This window comes from Eschscholzia californica, unplaced genomic scaffold (assembly GCF_041429995.1).
Source record: "Eschscholzia californica isolate CP2 unplaced genomic scaffold, dmEscCali1.0.p SCAF_4, whole genome shotgun sequence".
NCBI classification, from domain to species: Eukaryota; Viridiplantae; Streptophyta; class Magnoliopsida; order Ranunculales; family Papaveraceae; genus Eschscholzia; species Eschscholzia californica.
Window position 1 is genome coordinate 54,156,335 of NW_028238461.1, and position 21,266 is coordinate 54,177,600.

Here is a 21,266-nt window from a genome sequence, read left to right on the forward strand (position 1 = left end):
GATGGGCCACGGAGATACCTATATCGGAGACGTGAACTCTCAAATCCATGGTCTTGTTAAATAAAAGCCCATCATATGTATAAAGTGTTATAGGCACCACCTTTGTAGCTAAGTTCAATCACCAAGATCAAGACTAATTTGGTTAACGAGCTAAGATTTAATTGTAGTTCTTCAATCCATGACATTAACTCTCAAGCATTGAAAATGTAAAAGTGGGTGAGTTCACATGGTGTGTCATTTCCGGTTAGTATATTATTTGACGCTCGCTAGTAGTGCTTGGAAAACAACTATTTGGATACCCATTTCACGCTATACTATGTTATTTAGACTTTCGACAAAAAAAAAAAAGTAATACTATGTTAATTAGAAAGCCTCACCCTCTGGCCTCTGCTTTGTCTAATGTTAAGTTGAAAATATAATCATGAACTAGTATAAAAGAAGTTTGACAAGGAGTGTCACAGTGCCACTACAAATTCTGTTTTTTGTTATTAATAAGTGCAAAATTTGTCATCAAGTCCAAACGAAATATTAAACGACATACTGTGGATTCAGAGTTTGAAATAAAGATGTCTTAGGTGTAAGCGAAATGCGATAATTTCTTGTTTGTGTCTTACTTTTAATAATAGTAGGGGTTTTAGTGGCATTTGTTTCCTGAAAAGGTAAAAGAAAATACATGATAATGAGATTAGGCATATTTTAAACTTAATTTTAGTCCTAACAAGTAGTAATAAACTCCCACCATTTTTATGTCCAAAATTTGGACCACAAACCGCTCTCAGTTGCCCAAACTGAATGAATTATTACACATCCAAGTCATTGAGTTTGCCCAAATCAATTTCTCCTCCCCCTCTCTCTCTAGAAACTCTCTCTCTCTCTCTACACACACACTAACCTCTCTCTCTCTCTAACTCCACCAAGCTCAATACTTGAGAAGGTTTCTCGCCCCCTAAAACCCGCGGTTCTGTCTCTCTCTCTCTCTCTCTCTCTCTCTCTAAATCTGATAAAAACACAAACTTTTGATCCCAAAATCTCGCTCCCTAAATCTACCTTTTCATCCCTCATTCCTTTTTTTACATCTTTTCCCGGAAACTTTCAGCTCCGACAATCATTTTCAGATAGAGATTCAGGTTTGGATCCGCCATGTCTGAACCTCCAGTTAATGTCGAGAAAGAAAACAAGCTATGGAAAGGGATTTTCGCTGTGTCTGGAATCATGACAACACTCGTTATCTATGGTGTTTTACAGGTACTATTCATCATCACCAATATTCATGGATGCCTAATTTATATTGCATGTTATATAAATCTTACATATTTTATCTTTTTAGATTATAAAGGTGCCAATCTGATTGATCGTTTGCACCTTAAATGATAATTAATTTCATGGGTAAATGTTGGATGAAGTATTTGGGGGTGATCTAACAACTGACCTAATTAAGGAAATTTCTTGAAATAATTTCATCTTGTTTTTGGAATTTTATTGCTTAATTTCATGGTATATCAGTGATCAATCTATAAAAACAATTACTTTGATGATCCTTTAAACTTGTAATCTAAAAAAAAAAATCTCTTCTTTTTTAATGTGGCAGGAAAAGATCATGAGAGTTCCATACGGTGAGAAGAAAGAACTTTTTAGATATTCCTTGTTTCTGGTATTTTGTAATCGGCTTACGACGTCTGCTGTCTCTGCTGGGTCTTTACTGGTACGCTAGTTGATCTCGATTTTTTTTTTTTTCTGAATAGGGTGGTAGAAGCATTGGTCAAGAACTCATATTTATCGTTTTTGTATAGGCAAGTAAGAAAACGATTGACCCCGTTGCTCCGGTTTACAAGTATTGTCTTATATCAGTCACAAACATACTAACAACAACCTGCCAATATGAGGTAGAGTGGCATCGATTACGATCTCATTGCAATTTAGAGCTATCTATCTTCCTTGCTTTCTGCTCATATTTTATTGGGTATCAATGACTAACTTGTTTCTGTCTATTAACCACAATATTGATTTAGGCACTCAAATATGTCAGTTTCCCAGTTCAGACCCTTGCAAAGTGTGCCAAGATGATACCTGTTATGGTAAGTGAATCTACTTAAAGACTTATACGACTAGTCTCTCTTCACTTTATTGCATTCTCTTGAACTTAAAGACATGAGGTAGTAAGTACTTCTTGTGGTCATTTATGTGCATTTTGATAATGGCGATTGTTAATAGTTGAAGACAGTGTCGTTTACTTGGATGCATTTTGTACGATCTGAGTCATACTTGGATTCTAAATGAACCGTATTTTTTGGGTGCCAAGTTTCAAGATTTGGAAAGTGCAGGAGCTTTTCTATGTTCGCTTGATGAAAAATATAGTAAATTAAGTGACGCTATCAATTTATCTTTCTTTTTCGAAAAATTTGAGTTAGTCGACCTTAGCAGTAGTAACTAGTTAGTAAGTGAAGCTACATCTATTCATCGTGGCAAAAATAGATATCCTACTGCCTCTGTGTAAAATCGTTCTCCTTATAGTAGTGTACTCATTTGCAGCTTTCTAAATAGATATGCTTTACTTTTTCTCAGTTACCATTATGTATCATATCAACGCTTCCGTTTATGTGCTTAGACCTATTTTTCTCAAGTTTATGCCTTTGTTGTTTTTCTGCAGGTATGGGGCACGCTTATCATGCAAAAGAAATATAAGGGTCAGGACTACTTTTTCGCTGTACTAGTCACTCTTGGATGTTCGTTATTCATACTATATCCGGTAAAAATTATGATTTGCGACGATTATCTTCTAGGTTCTTATCTTACTGCTTCTCCTCATGATTCTGTTTCATTGTTTTACCTGAATATTCTATCCACCTTGACTTATAAGAAAAACAAAGAGATGATCATCTACATGTTGTGTCTAGGATTAGGCTAATCAGTTGATTTGGATATTAGATAGATGTGGCAAACAATGTTACTCAGAGAAATTTATGGTAGAATAATGGTATGGCAACCTTTATTAACTTTCAGTGTTATCCGTAGCTGTATACCTAAGGTTGTAAACATACACAAGCACCACCTAGTTTTTACCTTCCGAAATATATTGCCAAGCAGGTTATCAAATCGAAGTACTTTAAAAGGGAAGGAGAGTGGCTGTGCAACGTATAATTGTCAACGTATAATTATCAAATCAATGTCATGTTTTTTGCTACTTGATGCCATTTTAGTTACAAACCAAACTAACTTTCTAAAATATGCGTTGGATTATTTGGTATAGTTTATTAATACACTTGAGAGAATTAAGGTGCCAAAATTTTTCTCATAACCGTTTTCTTTTTGCATATAAATCATCTTTTCCCTTTCAAAACTGTAACACCTTACACATGTATCATGTTAATGATAGATGACAAACTGTTTGTATTTCATTTCAAATTTAGGCAGCTGGAGACATCAGTCCATACACTAGTGGAAGGGAAAGTACAGTTTGGGGTGTTTCCCTTATGATGGGCTATCTAGGGTAATGATTTAACAATACTCCCCTTTTGGTTAGTATGACTTTTATCTTAAATCTGGATCATATTAGAATTACTTAGAACTTTTGTATGCCCGTGTCAATCATCCTCCTTCATTTGTCATTTAAGCCTGGGAGGTAGTTATCTTGCACTAGCATGTATCACATTCTCTGCTATATATTGATTTTGTTACTTAGAACGAAGTCTTCACTTCTGAGCCTCGATTGTTTTTCTGTTTTACTGGGAGTGATCAAGAATCTTTAGTCTTTCAAGTTTACCCTTTACTTAGAAGTTGCTCCCAGTATAACAAACCAAGCTCTAAACCTGTCAGTTGGTTCAGAGTTGTAGTGTTCAACCAGGTTGAAACAAAATCCCGAACCATCTCATATTAAAGCGGACTGTTATTGCCTCTTCTTTTTCGAAGTCAAAATCTTTAAACTGGCCGGGACTTAGTAGTAGCTTTAAGTTCCTCAATTCCTGGATGTGAAGTACATGAAGTTAATGCCGTACTTCCTGTTTTATGCATATCGAACAGGTTAGATGGATTCACGAGCACATTTCAGGACAAACTATTTAAAGGATACAATATGGAAATACACAATCAAATATTCTACACAACATTGTGTTCTTGTATTCTAAGTTTAAGTGGTAAGTTTATGCTTTTTTCTTAACACTACTTATTCTCCAAGTAAAACTGCTTTCTTCCCTAGCCATTTTACAGAAATATATGTTTACTAAAAACTCTACGTTTCTTTATTCTGAATTAGGTCTTATACTACAAGGGAATCTCCTTTTGGCAATAGATTTTGTCAATCGGCATCATGATTGCTTTATAGATATTGTCTTGCTTTCCACTGTAAGTAATTTCCAACCAAACCTTCCAACCGTCGTTTTTCTAGGCACTTTTCTTCCTTTTCCATTCCTGGTCACCCCTTCAATGAAAGTAAAAAAGTAACAAAAACCCGACTTTCTTATTGGCTAAAAATCTATTTACAGGTAGCAACAGCTAGTCAATTTTTCATTTCTTTTACCATCAGAACATTTGGAGCTCTCACTTTTGCCACTATAATGACCACAAGACAGGTAAACAAACACCCTCAATTTTTAAAGTTGTTCTTGTATTGCTAGACCATTTGTGAACTACATCTGATTCTTTCCAAAATTTGTTTGTCGATAAAGTTGGTGAGCATCTTGCTGTCTTGCTTGTGGTTCGTGCATCCGTTGAGCCCAATACAATGTGTCGGAGCAGTAAGCCTCAAAACAACTAATTCTCATTTAATTACTTCTATTTACCCCTTACTTTATAAACAGTATAATAACTCTAATAACTACAATTCATCAGGTTATTGTATTTGGATCTCTTTATGTGAAAAGCTTTCTGAGAACCGCAACTCAGAAACCACCCGCCCCACCAGAAGACGATCGAGATAGGGTTAGAAGTCCATTGAAAGGAAATCCATGAGTAAAAGAAGGCAGGCCATTTTTGTTGTTTTACTGAATACGAGATTCGGGTAACAGATTATACTGAAGAACTACTCCCTTCTACTTGGTGAGAGTCGAAGAAAGAAGCTCTCCTGTTGTTTGAGGTTTGAATAGTTCGTTCTTCTCTAACACGCCTAATAGGGCAGGTAGGAACAGAACCAATTTAATTAAGTAAAGATAGTTTGTTATCATAGGCAACTAAGTATAGGAGGGAAGAGAGGAAATGAAGAGAAGTTAAACTTGAGGAATTTTCGACCTGATAGCCTTTGCCTAAGGCCAAGCTTAATGAATAGTTTATCAAATGTATCAGAATTTTTTAAATCAATCATATGAACTAATGCTGAGTTATAATTTCTCCTGCTATCTCACTTGTGTTACCATGAGATGTGGTTATGCCATTATCTTAAAAAATTACATGTTAGTGCCATGATTATAAATTGTGGTTATGCCATTATTGCAAAAGTTTCATGTTAGTTTAATTTCGGTAACTCGTTCCAATCCAAGCAATCCAAGAGGGGGATCACTCGGGTTCCATCCAACTTGTAATCAGGTTATTTGTACTGGTTGACAGTTTTTCGGTTTAGCCAATCTGGTAACTGGCCTTTCAAGTCTTTAAGAGAAAACATCTCTGCTTAGACTGCCAACGCGTTATCTTTGTTCGGACTTTAATGTCCACTTCAACTAGCATAGTAATCTCTCTCGGACATGACCTGATGACAGAGGGGACATTTTTTTTTTTTTTTTTTTTTGTTGAAGGGATGACAGAGGGGACATGGGAAGTGTTCAAGAGAGACAATAACCTAACCAGATGCTCGGGGAAGGATCATCACAACCCTAACCAGATGTTCCAATTAGGTCTGACTGGATACTAATTCCTGCTGCACAGGGTAAAATAAGATTCACATAAATGCTGTGTCGCTGAAAACGCCACCTTCCTTAATAACTTCTTAATTGCCGGTGTTCCAAAAATTACAGTAGAAGAGAAGGTTAACGAGTGGGATGAAAATCTAATGAATCCAACATCTAATTGATTAAAGGGCTCTGTAATGAGTTAGATAATTAGTGTACAAAGAAAGTAATTCTAAGTCAGTAAAACAGGCACCGACGCTTATCTGGGGAGTGCCAAGAGGTTACTGTACTTCCAATTGGAACCCCTTTCGACAACTTCATTAGTAGCAGCCTGCAAACCGAGAAAGAAATATAAGCACTTGCATAGTCGAATGAATATGTAATAAACAGCATTGGAGATCATTCATCAGTGAAAGTGAAAATTAATTAGTATTTTAGAGAAATTCATATTAAGAGATTATACGAAAACCAGTAGTTACCTGTTGATTATGCCAAAGGAAGAAATGGTCTTGAGTTTGTAGACTCGTTTATATTCAACTAATTGTACTGATGCTACAAAGAATTCAACAGCTCAAAGAATTCAGCTGGTTCTTCTTCTTCTTTAACCATCTGCAATATCAAGCATAAGAGATAAAATTAAAACCCCTCAATCTAGAGGAAGGATAGATAGAACGTAAACTAAGTAGACACATATACTCAAAACAGGGTCTAGGGCAAAAATCAAGTTCCCAGAGGCCACAGCAAGCCTACAAAAATGATCCACCTACGTGAGCTAAAAATTTGTTCATTTCTTAGAAACTTTGTAACATCACATTATGCACCATGTCTTAGTCAAATATGCACTGTTCCATCTGCACTTCCCTTTCATTTGGTATCTGAACTGTGGAAATGACATGTGCTGAATCTTGAAATTCCAATACGTGATACCACTTTTCAGGCGTAAAAGATTCCTGAATGCTGACTAGATGTTCATTTTGTCAACCTGATGCACACTAATTTAGAGAATCCTAGCAACCAGGTGCTCTCTCTGCAGGACTAACTCAAAACACCACAGAGAAATATTCAAAACTAACAACATGAGGAGAACCACTTGGAACATATACAGGACGATAAAGAACATAGCAACAGTCCGCTCTGACTCTTTAGACATAAAATTAACACATCAGACTGCTTTTCTGTTCAATAACATGTGTATAATGCCATTATTCCGAAGATAGACGATGAGATGAGTGCCTTAACATGTACGACTACTGATCAGATAATATTTGAGGTCAGAGAGACGATAAAAAATAACAAGATAGAACTACTAGTCTATTACTACTTCAGAAAAAATGAATTGAAACAATAACAAGTGAAAAGCTTAAGTACTTTGAATACAAACTCCGTACCTTAACTGTGGGTTGCTCTGGAAGATCCATTAGATAATGCAAGTCGCGACAAACTTGATTCGAGTCAACTGCTTCTACTTCAGCTACATCTCCGTTGATATTTAGTTTAATGTGGTTGTTATCGTGTTTGAAGAATTTCCCTATCCACAAATAAGATATCCTATCCTTACTAACACCAGTACTTGGACCTAGGAAAAGAAACGCCGATTCAGAATTCAAGTCACCATTGTGAAATGCTGCAATAGTTTCTAAGCTGGGCCATCGGCATACCAGAGGTTGCAGTGAGTTAGAAACTTTAGGAACCTTGTCCATCAATTCAGTTTGCTTATCAAATTCCTGACCATTTTGCACAAACCCGTTTTCTGAAGGTTCTTTCAAAGATTTTAGCGAAGCGCTTCGCTTGCAAGACAAACCCAAGCTATCAGATCCGCCTGGACATATTTGCAGCTCACTTCCTTGAGTTGCATCTCCATCTTCATTTGCAATCCCTCCTTCGAACTGTTTCACTTCTACATTAGATGACTTCTCCAAAGAGCAGGAATCGCTCATTCTCGCAAAGCCATCTTGTTGACTTGAAAGAGAGCTAGCATTCGATGTTTTTAACCTTCTTGATGAAAGGGATGCATCATTATTCTGGCATGGCAGCTTTAAAGATGTCGACAAGTTACCTCTACGTTCAGCAAGGGAAAGTGCAAATCTTTTAGATGGTGACAAAACTGTTTGGGTACCAGAACTTGAGGATTTACCAACACCAGGGACTCCGTCAATGTTGCACTTGGGATGAACAGGGATAGTGGATGCAAGACATAACGGGTCATTGGAGTTAGATGAAGCGGGTGATGGCGTAAGAGAACATGAAAATGTCGAAGGAGATAATGTTGGTGAATCTGAAGTAAATGTTGAGTATGTGCTAGAATACGAAGAAAGAGAACTTGGAGAAAGATAAGAAGGTGAGGAGAAATCTGGTGAATCTGAAGGAAATGGTGGAATTTTATGTGCACGACTAACTGAGTCCACTATCAACATAGAATCAGAATAAACTCTGCAAAGAGATGCCTTGGGAGCTGCCACAAACTCTTTCATTTTTCCAGCAGCGAACTTGCGCCTTAAGACACTCCAATTGCTTTCTCTTGCAGGAAGGTGGGTCTCCTCACCTGCCCCAGGAGATGAAAATGGAGGTACAAATCCACCTGCTATTGCTTTTTGTAAAAGCTCAAAGTCAACATCATATGAATCTACTTTTCTCTCAATTGAGCTAGCCTTACCCAACGACTCAACCTCGTCTTTACGGACTTGTGACCAGTTACTAGACTTATCTACAGAAGGCACAAGACTGCAAAATGCATCCCAGAATTCTGATGATTCTTTCCCTTCCTCTACCATTATTATAGGACTCTGCAATTTTTCATACCGCACAACCTGACAAGCTGCAGCCTTTGTATCCCTTTCCATCACCGGATCACATCTTTTACCAATCCAGACATAAATTGCTGAAGGGACTTGTATGATAAATGCCCCTCTAGAATCTAAAGCAGATGGAGAAGGATCATTCAACATCTTCGGAACCAAATGAAGAGGATCATAGGGGGAATGTGGAGCCATCCTGTACATCCTCAGTACTGAACTAGGACTCAATGGGATCGCATGGACCCTCTTTTGACACTGCAACAACTGACAAGCAAAGCCCATGTTGGGATTAGCAATCCTCCTTGCCGTCTTCACAAACTGAAAGGCATCATCAAAGCTCTGTCCTTCTCTCCACATTAGATAGGCAATCACTAACGATGTAGAGCGGGACACACCTTGGCAACAGTGGACAAAAACCTTGCCCCCTTGCTCTCTGACATCCTCAAAGTAGTCAAACACATCATAGAGTATACTAGTTATGTCCTCTGAAGGGCTATCCTGCAACCATAATGTCTTGTACACAAGATCGGTCTTGAAGTATTCAGGGCAAACAAAACCAACACAATTAAGAACATGGGTGATACCATTCTGTCTCAGAATATCTCTATTCTTGGCGACCATATCTCCTCCGAGATAAATATGATCAGCTACTTTTGAGCATTCTTTATCAAAGAAAGCAATTCTGTCCCTACTAGCAAGGCTTCCCGATGGATCCGGAACCTTCTGACACAAAGACACGTCAAGCTTCAACCCTTCCCTGAGCTTAAGTGGCTCCCCTTTACCTCTCGGGATGGGGGATTGAGGCCACTCTCCTACATCGTCTGAACCTGCTTTCGGCCACTCATCTAAGCTCCGGCGAGCAATTGACAATGGTTGCAAGGGAGGCAAACAAGCACGAGCTTTACTATTCTGGTGAGATCGAGAGGTAAGAGGAGCAGGGAACCTTCTGAACTGACCCCCATTACTCTTCTCACTGCCCAGTGTGTCCGTACATTCTTTTACTTCGTCAAAATGTGGAGGGTTTTGCTGCAAAGACCGAGACGAAGACCATGATGCTGACCTCCAGAAAGCTTTACGCCCACCCGAAATTTGAAACTGACCCTCGCTGCCTGTGGGTTCATCTTCCTCCCCTACCATTCCCAATTAAACTTCACCCAAAAATATCAAATTCACACCAAAAAGAAACCTAATCCTATTCTACCATAAATCAACTTAGCTGCGACGAAACAAATCTAACCCAATAAAAAAAATGCTCAATTTGATTCCCTAATCTACCTAAGATCCATGAATTAGCAGTAACATGAGAGATCTCATTGTCGATTTAGATTCACTGGAACAAAACAGAAATAACACAAAAAAAATAAACAATAAGATTATTTGGATTTACAAAGTAGGGCAACATAAATTGAACAGAGAACAAAATTAAAGATATTATTATTAGCAGAGATCAACCCTAAACAAACAATTGGGCAAACAAGAAAAACCCTAATGGAATTAAAACAAACGGCGAAAGAATAACCCACAAAATTAAATCTATCTTAGTTTTTTTTTTTCTCAAGATTTATTCTGAGCGGGAAATAAGTGGCAGTATATCTAAGTAAAATTTCAGATGGCAAAAATTGGGGTTTTAATAAATGACTTACGAAGACGATACGAAAGTGTAAATTGAAGACCTAATCACCACCACCGGCGCCACCGGACGGTAAATTTTAGAGAGAGAGAGAGAGAGAAAAGGAGAAGAAAAAGGAGGAGGAGGAGAAGAGAGAGAAAAACGGGGGAAAGGTTGCTGGAGCCTGGAGGTGTGTGTGTGTATTCTTTTGTTCTACCAAGGGTTGGGGTTGGAGTTGGGGTTGGAGTTGGAGTTGGAGGTGTTTGTTTTTGGAGACCGAGGTTGAAAATTAACCATGGTTAATTATGCACGCATCTTGCGTGTTCTCGTGTTAAAAAAAGAAGAAGGAAGAATCCGAACCTCCTCTCTCTTTTTAATTCCACTTTATTGTATTTTATTGGGTTGTTTTCCAAATGATCCCTAATTTATGACCAACTTTCCATGTGGCCCCTAATTTATCGAAAAAGTGGGTGATTCAAGGAAATAAGAAAATTACTGGGAGTGTAAAATTTTAAAGGGTGAAAAAACAAAAATAAACTAGCCAAAGATACCCTCCTATGTTGTCGGCACAGTCGTCGCCTGACGACAACTCTCTCTCATCTTTCTTTCTCTTTCTTTCTTTTTTTTCCCTTTCTTTCTCTTTCTATTTCGGTCTTTCCTCTTTCTCTTTCTCTCCATCCCTCTCCATGTTTCTCTTTCTTTCTCTATCTAAGTTCCAACAAAGGGGAGAGTCCCTTCGCCGGAACTTAAAGATCATGAATAAGAAATGGAGAGAGAGAAGAGAAAAGGGTAAAAATGAAGAGGGGAGAAAAGAGAGAGGAAGGGAGACAAACTTGGTGGTGGAGATTGACGGCGTTAATGGTGGAGGTCACCAGAATTTGTGGTGGAAGTCGCCGGAATTGATGGTGTTTGGGAGAGGTTGAAGGAGGAATAAGAAGGTAGAAGACTAAAATGTTTGGAGGAAACAAAAAGTTTCAGAAACTTTTTTGGTTCCACCCAAAACTTTGTACTCTTGATAATTTTCTTATTTCGTCAAATCACCCACCATCGAAAAATACCCATACAACCTCTTTTTCTTCTTTTCGATCTACTGACATTTAGTAATTTATTTTAAGAGATTTTCTAGAAATACTCTCATTTTAATTCTATGACGTAGTGAACTCTCTCTCTAATCATCTCTTTTTCTTTCTCTTCCTTGTATTTCTTTCTCTACAAGGTTCGACTCATTGCCATTTTCTCTATCTTTTGCTGCCATCTTTTTTCATTTTTTTTATTTTCTTTGAAAAGTGGTCATCCGGCCGGCGACCTTCGCCGGAGAAGATGGCAAGTTAGATAAAGATGAGATGGAAAGGAAATATATATGAATTGGATAATTAAAAGGAAATTTTTAATTACAAAAATGTCATAAGGGTAAAAACATACTCAACCCTTAGAAAAAGAGTTTTTGGGCATTTTAAGAAAATAAGGGATCGTCAACATTTGTTAGCCCAAGTGGTCGATAATATTGACAAAAACTCTAAAACCCAAGAGGTTTCAAGTTCGATTCCGGATCCAATGATTTATTGAATTTGGGTTATTAAGGTATAAAGATGCCATAATTTAGTCCGGTCTTAGGTCCCTTCTTGTAGGAGTTTAAATTATGCGATTATCGTGCTTACCACATCTTTGATGTATCAATAACATTGGAATGACAATCGTAGATCGCAGATAATTACCAAAATAGAAAAGAAAAATAGGGGACCATGTGGAAAATTGGTCATAAACGAGGGACTATAACGGAGAACTCTTTATTAAATTCATATAATGAATACGTGCGGCGCACATGCGCTGAAAAAGGGGTAATTTCTTTTGAGTCCTCTGTTAGCCGTTCGTGAGTTTGGGGAACATATACATGTGTGGGTTGTGGGGACCACTCTCAACAGTCAGTCACTCAGATTGTCTGTGGATTCACTTCACATAACTCAGACTCGGGTGCTTCTTTCTAGAAAATCAGTCAGATCTGACTCAGATTATGGAGGTGGTTTTAATTTTTTTTTTTTTGTTGAACAAGGTGGTTTTAATTGGTTCGAGAATGTTTAATTTTTTTTTATTCACTACTGTCTCAATAAAACTTTAATTACCAACAACTGGTAGTCCAGTTGGTTAGTGCATATACTCTGCAATGCAGATGTCCTAGATTCGATCTCATGGAAGTGCAAATTCAAGAATATTGAACTTGGTATAAATAAGTAGTTTATGTAGACTTTAGGCCATTTTATTCGTTATGTTATAGGGCATTTATTCGTCAGGCTTTAGGCCCAAAAAGATGAACTAAAAATCTAACAAAAGATTAAAACAATTGTACGTAAGAAAACTATCAGTATATAAGAAAGTACGATTAACAATGTAACTCTTTATCAACTATCATTGTAACAACTATTAGTCTATTACGTGAAAAAGACTACGGAATAACAAATTGGGGTAAAGAAAACTTGTGTTTATTAAAACAGTTTCACATATGTATTTTTGACAATGCCTCGTCCAATAGTCAACTTGTTCGTCTTTTAACCAGACACTAGTTTCTCTCGTTTGAAGTTTGAAAGTTAAAAGATAGTGAGTTTTTTTTTGGAATCAAAAGATAATGAGTTCTGGCGAAACAAAAGTGGATCAACTACTATCCAACAGTTTCATGTGGATTTTGAACATGCCCAAGTAATTTTAGATTGTAAGTATATATCACATAATTTATGAAGATCCAAGTAAAATTATACTAAAGAATGAATCGATTCAAAATGAGTTTAGTGGATCAGTCTGGGAAGTTGAACCTTAGCCTCTCCTAGAAAGACATGCCCACCCTACTAATTTTGTTTAGTGGATGTGAAGGTTTTATTGGCACTACTTTTTACCAATTAAGTAAAATTGAACAGTTATAAGTGGTCGTCGAAACCAAAATAGAAAACCTTTACACGAAAAGAAAGTCTTCTCTTTATAGTTTCTCAATTTATTTACCCCAAGTGACAAAATGCTAGAACGACCGTTACTCTAGTCGAACATTACTTTTTTCTAAGTAACCGTGTGGATTTCAATAGACAGATAATATAGTATGAGTACACAACGACTACAAACAATAAAACTACGTTTTTTTTCAAATAAGTTTATTGCAACTCTATCTGAACTAATCTTTATTTGTGGACCATCCATATGTAACTAGAAGAGATAAACGAACAGAGGAGTGGAATCAATTGGACTATAACTATTCCTACATCATATTTGTAGATATATATGTCTAAGCGGGTGGAAAGAAACACATTGTCATCACGAAATGACGATCTTATCAACAACTATCGATGCCAATAAAGAAAAAAAAAATCGGATTATATGTGGGGCCATAATTCCACTAAACCAGACAACCAGTACAAATATTTTGAAACTGGATCAATTTTATACATATTTATGATGTCCACTTAAACTTCTTTTTTCGTCTTCAAACACCAAAACCTGAACGAAAGGTATCTGTGGCCGCATTCCATAGTAGTATAGTAGGGACCATTATAAGAAAATGATTTCGTACTAAAGCAAAACCATTAGAATTGCCTTACCTACCCAACAAACTTTCATTTTCGATCAACCTAAATATCCTTCTTTTTATTGTTTGTGTCCTACCACATAACGTATCAACTGTTGGCTAGTTTAGTCGGATAAGGTGTTTCTTGGTCAAAGTTTATTTGTATACGATACTTAATGTTATAGGCTATCTTTCAAATCTTATCAATTCCAAAATACAGCAAATGTTGAAAACGATCATACCTTATACAACTTTTTTCCACAATAGTTGTACAATCGCTTTATTACTAAAACCGATGTAAATGAATTTTGTTTTGGACTCAAAGGTAATTTTTAACAAACTATACATCGCTCTAACATGCAAGCTATTTTTGTCGTCCACATGCATTATTGGATAAAGATGATGTTAAATACGCAAATACCAAATATCTGGTCCAAACACTAGGAAAATGAAATGAGGAAATAAACGTTCATACGAAGTTTCCTAAACTCTCTATCTTTGTATTTAAAATAAACGAATGCTTTTGCCTTCTTTTCTAACAAATATAGGTTGAACTCTTGGAAAACAATCATACATTGTACCGAACAAATATTTTTCAACTGAATCTGAAACACGTAAAAGATTCGAACAAAGGTCGCATAAAGCATATAAACACGAGCGAAGAACATATACAAAACATTCAAGACTCAAAGAAGGAGAAGGCAACACCAAATATGAAGGTTTTGAAGTTTTTATTCCATTAGAATCCACTTGATCCTCAAAATATAAAACTCCACTAAACATGAACCTTGTGGATGGATACCCCCACATCCATCACGCGATTCTCACCACACTGGACTACTCTCTCTCTCTATACTTTTATAGTAACTAAACCCCAACTGCTGGAAGAAAATAAAACCTCTATTTTCCCTTCTCCTCTGATATTTCTAGGGTTTTTTCTTTGTGTTCTTCACTGTTGATCGTGAAGTTTGTTAACAATGGTGGATCCGGTAAGTACAGATGGTGTTGAAAACGAGTCGGAAGTAGGGCTATTAACAGAACCTAACGATGAAGAACGATCATGGAGATTAAACTTTGATGGGATTCAAAGATCAGAACATAACAATGAAAGAACTCCTCTTCATGGGTTTCATAAATGTCTTGGTTGTTTAGGTAAAATGATAACGAATTACTGAATATATCTGATTATCTTCTTCACATTCTTCATTTTTTTGTTTTGTTGGGTTTTTATAATTAGAAAGATTCGTTATTGACTATTCTGTTCTGAGAATTTCAGTAAAAAAGACTTTATTTGTTGCATTTATTCTTAGTTTCTTTATTCTTTCACTTTCTTTGTTTAGTTTTTTTCCACGAGTTTATTAGAGTACTTTACTTTCATCAATTTTGTTCTTTTGATTAAGCTTTCCTTATAAGCTACTTCATTGATTTTGTTTCTTATTAGTAAGGGTTTGAAGTTGGGTTGATTTAGACTGATTTATACGAGCAACTGAGGAAACCATAATTATGATAAAGAACATAAGAACTGCTGCTGGTTTTCTTAATGGTATGGGGTTTATGGGTAATGGGTGTCATTTTTTTCTTCTTCTTTTATTAGTGATAATCTGTGTTCATTTGTCATTTAGACCTTTTTAATCTATCATTTGAGTTATGGGTTATGACTGATTCTCTGTTGAAACTTCTAGCATGTGAAATTGAAGCAGCTAGGTTATAGGTGCACTTTTAGCCGAATTCACTCTGGTTGGGATTGACTTGTAGTTGTTCTTATCTGGTTTGAGTCTTTTTCTTCATACAATTCATGGAGCAACTTATTGTTCACATATGTTAGATGGAATTTTGAATCGGGTAGTTCTTAACTACTTTTTAGATCTCTGATGAGTTCTTGCCATATCCATAGGTGAAGCTTCGAATGGAGAAATTTATGGTCATTGTAGACACTACTTTCCTTAATTTTTAATCTGTATTTTGTGTTCCTGTTATACTGGATTCTGATATTACCTCTGCTCCGTACGTATGAAATTTTTAAGACCGTGTTTTCCGTATAAGATTTTGCTGGAGGCTGGAAGTAGTTCTCTGATGCAAAATAGTGATTTAGTTTCATATTACATTTTCCTTTTATAGTTAATCTTCGAAAACAAATAGAGGAATTTGAATTATGAATTATGAGTTACGAATTATTTCAAGTCTTCGGTGGGTAGAAGTTATTTTCTCCAGCCGGGAACATGAGGGTTTGCTGTAAGGGGAACCAAATAATCCATGGGGGGATGCAAAAGCAGAACCTTCTATTTGTTTTATAAGACCATTGATGAAATTTTGAGCTTATATCGTATGAATTAGTAGTGGCATAATCTGCGACATGACAGTGTATTAGTTCTTTATTTTCTTGAACAGGCGAGCATGAAATAGTAAGTTCTGGAAATCATATGATCATGCCTTACTAGTTTTTTTTTCAAAATGGGTTTAGGACCAGATGATGTTGTGGCTGAGTATTACCAGCAGCAGGTAGAAATGTTGGATGGGTTTAACGAAATGGATGCCTTAACTGACCGAGGCTTTCTTCCCGGGATGACAAAGGTTTAAGATGTCTTTTTATTGCTTTATATTTGTTAATGACCAGTTTTGTGCATCCTATGCCCCATGATTTGACATCATTATTGTGTTCGCTTATAGGAAGAAAGGGAAAAATTAGCTACCAGCGAGAATCTTGCCATAAGATTATCCAACATTGCAAACATGGTTCTTTTTGCCGGAAAAGTGTTTGCCTCTGTTCAGAGTGCTTCTTTGGCTATTATAGCATCCACATTGGATTCACTTCTTGATCTTTTGTCGGGTTTCATTTTGTGGTTCACTGCATTCTCTATGAAGACTCCTAATCCATATCGATATCCAATTGGAAAGAAAAGAATGCAACCATTGGTTAGTTCCTTTCTCTTATTCCTTTCTATCGCATAATCTTCAAATATTAGCTTGTGAATGATAATACTCGTTCCTTGTTATAGATGCTCGTCTTGATGCATTTGTAATTTAATGGCGAGTTCTTTTTCATAAATAGGTGAATGTCTCAAGAATGTAATTACGCCACTACTACATCTCCTTGTATATGGAAAGAAATTGTTGAAATAAAATTGCAGAAAGAAAGGGGAAAACTTCTTGTTTTGCCAAAAATTAAATCTGATGAACAAAAAAGAAGTCCTAGTTCATGTGAATGCGGGTTTTCCCATGGACAATACTAACTGTATGTGAGCCGGGCACTGAAAGTTCCTTTTCTTTTTCTCAGTTACATGTATTCATGCTTGTTTTTGCTGAATATTGTGTTCATCCTGGGTACACACTATATCCTATGTTTATGCTGAATGTTAAAGGTTCAGATACCAATTCTTTTATTTGTGATTAAAAATAAGGAAATGTTCAGGGAATCCTTGTTTTCGCTTCTGTCATGGCGACGCTCGGGCTGCAGATTATCCTCGAGTCTGTTCGTACACTGCTAACTCATGTAAGTGCGTAGTTACCCTTTCGGTACGAAAGTTTGAATTTTGGTGCCAATGTGTGCTATTGTAATAAACCATATACGACTTCTATCTTCTCTATTCAGCATGATTTCAGCTTGAGCAAGAAGCAACAATATTGGGTAATTGGCATCATGGTGTCTGTAACAATCGTGAAGTTCTGCCTGATGATTTACTGTCGTACTTTTACGAATGAGATTGTCAAAGCTTATGCCCAGGATCATTTCTTTGACGTTGTCACCAACATCATTGGCCTAATAGCTGCACTACTTGCAAACTACTTCGATGACTGGATGGACCCCGTTGGAGCTATTATTGTAAGTTATATGTTGTATATTCTCGTCGTCTGTTCTTAGTGTCGGAGTATGACTCGTCGGAATCTGAGTCATGTGACTGGAATGAAACCAAAGTCAGTGATTTGGACGAGTCTGATAGAAACAAACTTTCTGAAATCTGACTTGAGTAAATTCAAACCTCGAGTCAGATTTCATATCTCACGTGTTTATGTCGAACGGGTGTCTATGTGTGTGAGATAGAGAAAAGTCTCTGACATATCTTTACGTCGAACGATGAGTATTTAATTTGATGTTTGCCTTAGTAGGTATTCGTAGGAACGAGAACATGTGAGCATAAATCATAATTTCTCTTCGATTGATATATTAAGTTGATCTTAAATCCCTTTTGCAGTTATCATTATACACAATCAGGACATGGTCAGTAACAGTGCTTGAAAACGTGAACTCTCTCGTAGGCAGAACAGCAGCACCTGAATATCTGCAGAAGCTAACATACCTCTGCTGGAACCATCACAAAGCCATTAGACACATCGACACAGTACGCGCTTACACGTTCGGGTCTCACTACTTTGTCGAAGTTGATATCGTATTGGCATCTGATATGCCATTGAAAGAGGCACATGATATCGGAGAATCCTTGCAAGAAAAGCTCGAACGATTACCTGAGATTGAACGTGCCTTTGTTCATCTTGATTATGAGTTTACCCACAAACCTGAGCATGCCCAGGGTCATCATTCTTAAGCTCAGGAATAACAAGAAGAGAGAGAGAGAGAAAGTTGCAAACCTTTGGGTTCTCTTAAAACTCCATGCCTAGTTGGCTTCCACTCACGTTCTCATTATAATTTTAAATCAATGAAAAAATTATAATAGTATGTAAGTAATAAGCTGTTAATTATACTGTATTGGTTTAATCAAAATCATCCCTTGTTAAGATAGGGGCCGTGAAAACGGTCTACGAGCCTGTGACTTGAAGGTGACCGCTTGGACCGCCTAAGGCCTGGGGCAAATTGAGCCTGATCCGGTCTTACCCAGTGGGTTCTAGCAGGACACCAATAAGACCATCTACTGACCCTTTTCGTTATACACGCTAACTAGGGACCCGTTTTAATCCACTCGAAAATCCGTCATATAAGACCGCCAGTGACATGGTCCTGATTAAGGAGGGGTATCAAAATTGGACTCCTAATTCAGATAAATTTTCTTAATCAAAGAATTATCTACTTGGGTAATTCTACTCCTACTCAAAGTACTTTTAACTTGTAGTTATCTTTTCTCGTTCAAAAATTTCAATCCTGCTAGGATTCTATCTTCAAATTTGCCTATAAATTAAACCCTCCATTCCATCAAGCAAATTCATCTTCTTCTTCTTCATCAAGTTAGTGAGAGAAAGTTAATAGTAGCATAACAATGGAGATTGATTTGACCCCAAAGTTGGCAAAAACATTGTACGGTGGAGATGGAGGATCATACATGTCTTGGTCTTCTTCTGAACTACCCATGCTTCGTGAAGGAAACATTGGTGCTTCCAAACTAGTCCTTAACAAGAATGGTTTCTCTCTTCCATCTTATTCTGATTCTGCAAAAGTTGCCTATGTTCTTCAAGGTAATTATCTCTTCTCATTATATCATTAATTCGGTTTCTGTATTTTTTTTTCTGTGATTGTCTAATTGTCTGAATCTGAATCACCGGAATAAAATAGACCCAGTATCAATCCCAATAATCTACTCAGTGACATGACGAGTCTGACAAAAACAAACATTATGAAACATGACTGAAGCAAATTCAGACTTTGAGTCAGATTTCAGATCTGACTTAAGAATTGAAAAAACACTAGAGCTAACTTTATATCAATCTTTTGTATGTTTTCAGGTAGTGGTAGGGCAGGGATTGTTCTTCCAGAAGCTGAGAAAGAGAAGGTGATTTCAATCAAGAAGGGTGATGCAATTGCTCTTCCTTTTGGTGTAGTTACTTGGTGGTACAACAGAGATGACACAGAACTCATTGTTCTCTTCTTGGGTGATACATCAAAAGCCCACAAAGTTGGTGAATTCACTGAATTCTCTCTCACTGGTTCTAATGGTATTTTTACTGGGTTTTCAACTGAGTTTGTTGGAAGAGCTTGGGATTTGAAAGAAGATGAAGTGAAGGCACTAGTCGGAAGCCAAAAAGAGAGTGGCATTGTTAAGCTTGGTAACGGCGTTAACATGCCAGAACCAGAGGAAGAGGATCGAAAAGGAATGGCTTTGAATTGTGAAGAAGCTCCTCTAGATGTTGATATTAAAGATGGCGGTCGAGTTGTGGTTTTGAATACTCAAAATTTGCCTTTGGTTGGGGAAGTTGGACTTGGTGCTGATCTTGTCAGGTTTGATTACGATATAACTTTTATGTTACTTTTTTGTTCTATAAACAGTAAGACTCGAACTCTAATTTCCACCCTGAAATCTGAGTCATCGTATTGACTAGACTCGTGTGCTTTTTTTCTTATTCCTGATGTCTGTCTCGTCTGAATTCACTGTTTTGGGTTAACTTTAGATCAATTTGAGTCAGACGATTCAGATCCAGGCGAGCCATATTTATACGATGGAGAAAATAAACACAACCTAAGGCTAAGATGGCCTTCACCTTTTTGTTATGTTTAAGTGTTCTATACTGTCCTAATCTCTCTCCCTCCCTATCTCTAGGTTGGATGGTGGAGCGATGTGTTCGCCAGGTTTCTCATGCGACTCGGCTCTCCAAGTAACATACATCATTAGAGGAAGTGGGCGCGTTCAAGTTGTTGGAGTAGACGGTCGCCGTGTTCTAGAAACAAGAGTGAAGGCTGGTAACTTGTTTATAGTTCCAAGGTTCTTTGTGGTTTCAAAGATAGCTGATGAAGATGGTATGGAATGGTTCTCCATTATCACAACTCCTAAGTAAGTTTACTAACCCATGATCTTATAATGTTCATATTATTGAAAACTTCTTTCTGTTGTTATAAATTCTAATAATTTGAATTGAAATTGCAGCCCGATATTTAGTCACTTAGCAGGAAGGACATCAGTTTGGAAAGCTTTATCTCCTGAAGTTCTCGAGGCTTCCTTTGATGTGGCACCAGAAATCGAGAAGCATTTTCGTTCGAAGAGAACTGCTGATGCCATCTTCTTCCCCCCACCAAATTAAGACTTGGAATCATATGAAGAACGTTAGATTTTTTTTTTCTTTTCTTTTTTTAGTCTCCTTCAGGGTTTTTGTTTGGTTTAGTATTAATATAGATTGATTAAATTTTTAGTTAAATGCTTTTTACTTTCTGGAGATTTACGAAATAATGGGACGGAAACGCTATTTCCCCCACAAAATATTACTACAACCGTAACAACACATGAACTCTTTCTGGTCTATAAACCTAATTTGGCGGTTATCGTGCTGAAGATGTATGAACTCAGAGTCAAGTCATCTTAGATCTAAACAACAATACAAATACAAATGGACATAATAATATAGAGAGAGTTATTAGTCCCACATAGGTAATTAAAATTTGAATTTTAGAATTGGGGGTGGGGTGGTTGGGAGGCCCGCACGAGAGAGTTCTGCAAAAGTAAGCAGCGTCAACACTCGGCCAGCCTATAAACCCTCCATAAATTGATGCGCATTCTATATTGCTTAGCGCTGCGTCCGGCTCCCACCGTTCGCTTTGTTTTCCTTACTCATTAGTTTAAGGCAATTTT

The 21,266-nt window shown here is 37.0% G+C and overlaps 4 protein-coding genes and 1 non-coding gene across 6 annotated transcripts; 3 read left to right on the plus strand and 2 right to left on the minus strand.

Moving 5' to 3' along the window:
* The first annotated feature begins 748 nt into the window (after positions 1-748).
* Positions 749-5,325, plus strand: LOC147546245 (UDP-galactose/UDP-glucose transporter 5-like). The gene is made up of 11 exons (XM_086636656.1): positions 749-1,245; positions 1,589-1,702; positions 1,791-1,883; positions 2,010-2,075; positions 2,648-2,746; positions 3,408-3,487; positions 4,018-4,130; positions 4,250-4,338; positions 4,479-4,565; positions 4,662-4,730; positions 4,825-5,325. Exons 1-11 carry the CDS (start codon positions 1,141-1,143, stop codon positions 4,942-4,944), a joined length of 1,035 nt encoding a protein of 344 aa, XP_086492782.1. The 5' UTR covers positions 749-1,140; the 3' UTR covers positions 4,945-5,325.
* A 554-nt stretch (positions 5,326-5,879) lies between these two features.
* MKP1 (mitogen-activated protein kinase phosphatase 1) lies at positions 5,880-10,437 on the minus strand. The gene is made up of 4 exons (XM_086636657.1): positions 10,252-10,437; positions 7,202-9,938; positions 6,293-6,422; positions 5,880-6,144 (listed from the first exon to the last, which is right to left on the minus strand). Exons 2-3 carry the CDS (start codon positions 9,743-9,745, stop codon positions 6,366-6,368), a joined length of 2,601 nt encoding a protein of 866 aa, XP_086492783.1. The 5' UTR covers positions 9,746-9,938; positions 10,252-10,437; the 3' UTR covers positions 5,880-6,144; positions 6,293-6,365.
* A 3,864-nt stretch (positions 10,438-14,301) lies between these two features.
* LOC147546247 (metal tolerance protein 5-like) lies at positions 14,302-18,492 on the plus strand. 2 transcript variants are annotated; one of them, XM_086636658.1, is made up of 6 exons: positions 14,302-14,913; positions 16,223-16,332; positions 16,429-16,674; positions 17,171-17,251; positions 17,351-17,581; positions 17,952-18,492. In XM_086636658.1, the coding sequence occupies exons 1-6, from the start codon at positions 14,739-14,741 to the stop codon at positions 18,300-18,302; spliced, it is 1,194 nt and encodes a 397-aa protein (XP_086492784.1). In that variant the 5' UTR covers positions 14,302-14,738; the 3' UTR covers positions 18,303-18,492. The 2 variants fall into 2 exon arrangements, with proteins under 2 accessions (XP_086492784.1, XP_086492785.1); XM_086636659.1 differs by having other exon boundaries at positions 14,778-15,304.
* Positions 18,493-18,745: 253 nt separating this feature from the next.
* Positions 18,746-20,887, plus strand: LOC147546248 (12S seed storage protein CRD-like). Its single transcript, XM_086636660.1, has 4 exons — positions 18,746-19,164; positions 19,432-19,924; positions 20,244-20,474; positions 20,568-20,887. Exons 1-4 carry the CDS (start codon positions 18,969-18,971, stop codon positions 20,719-20,721), a joined length of 1,074 nt encoding a protein of 357 aa, XP_086492786.1. The 5' UTR covers positions 18,746-18,968; the 3' UTR covers positions 20,722-20,887.
* A 215-nt stretch (positions 20,888-21,102) lies between these two features.
* On the minus strand, positions 21,103-21,262 carry LOC147546249 (U12 minor spliceosomal RNA). Its single transcript, XR_015224479.1, has one exon. It is a non-coding gene; the product is annotated as a U12 minor spliceosomal RNA (small nuclear RNA).
* Positions 21,263-21,266: the final 4 nt, after the last annotated feature.

Excerpts from the sequence above, each read along its gene's own strand:
- MKP1 (XM_086636657.1), bottom strand. The coding sequence starts at position 9,745 with ATGGTAGGGGAGGAAGATGAACCCACAGGCAGCGAGGGTCAGTTTCAA. Across the intron at positions 6,423-7,201 it reads CAGAGCAACCCACAGTTAAG|ATGGTTAAAGAAGAAGAAGA; the intron begins GTACGGAGTTTG and ends TTGATATTGCAG.
- LOC147546245 (XM_086636656.1), top strand. The coding sequence starts at position 1,141 with ATGTCTGAACCTCCAGTTAATGTCGAGAAAGAAAACAAGCTATGGAAA. Across the intron at positions 1,703-1,790 it reads TCTCTGCTGGGTCTTTACTG|GCAAGTAAGAAAACGATTGA; the intron begins GTACGCTAGTTG and ends GTTTTTGTATAG. Across the intron at positions 4,131-4,249 it reads TTGTATTCTAAGTTTAAGTG|GTCTTATACTACAAGGGAAT; the intron begins GTAAGTTTATGC and ends ATTCTGAATTAG.
- LOC147546248 (XM_086636660.1), top strand. The coding sequence starts at position 18,969 with ATGGAGATTGATTTGACCCCAAAGTTGGCAAAAACATTGTACGGTGGA. Across the intron at positions 19,165-19,431 it reads AGTTGCCTATGTTCTTCAAG|GTAGTGGTAGGGCAGGGATT; the intron begins GTAATTATCTCT and ends GTATGTTTTCAG. Across the intron at positions 20,475-20,567 it reads TCCATTATCACAACTCCTAA|CCCGATATTTAGTCACTTAG; the intron begins GTAAGTTTACTA and ends TTGAAATTGCAG.
- LOC147546247 (XM_086636658.1), top strand. The coding sequence starts at position 14,739 with ATGGTGGATCCGGTAAGTACAGATGGTGTTGAAAACGAGTCGGAAGTA. Across the intron at positions 16,333-16,428 it reads TTCTTCCCGGGATGACAAAG|GAAGAAAGGGAAAAATTAGC; the intron begins GTTTAAGATGTC and ends GTTCGCTTATAG. Across the intron at positions 17,252-17,350 it reads TTCGTACACTGCTAACTCAT|CATGATTTCAGCTTGAGCAA; the intron begins GTAAGTGCGTAG and ends TTCTCTATTCAG.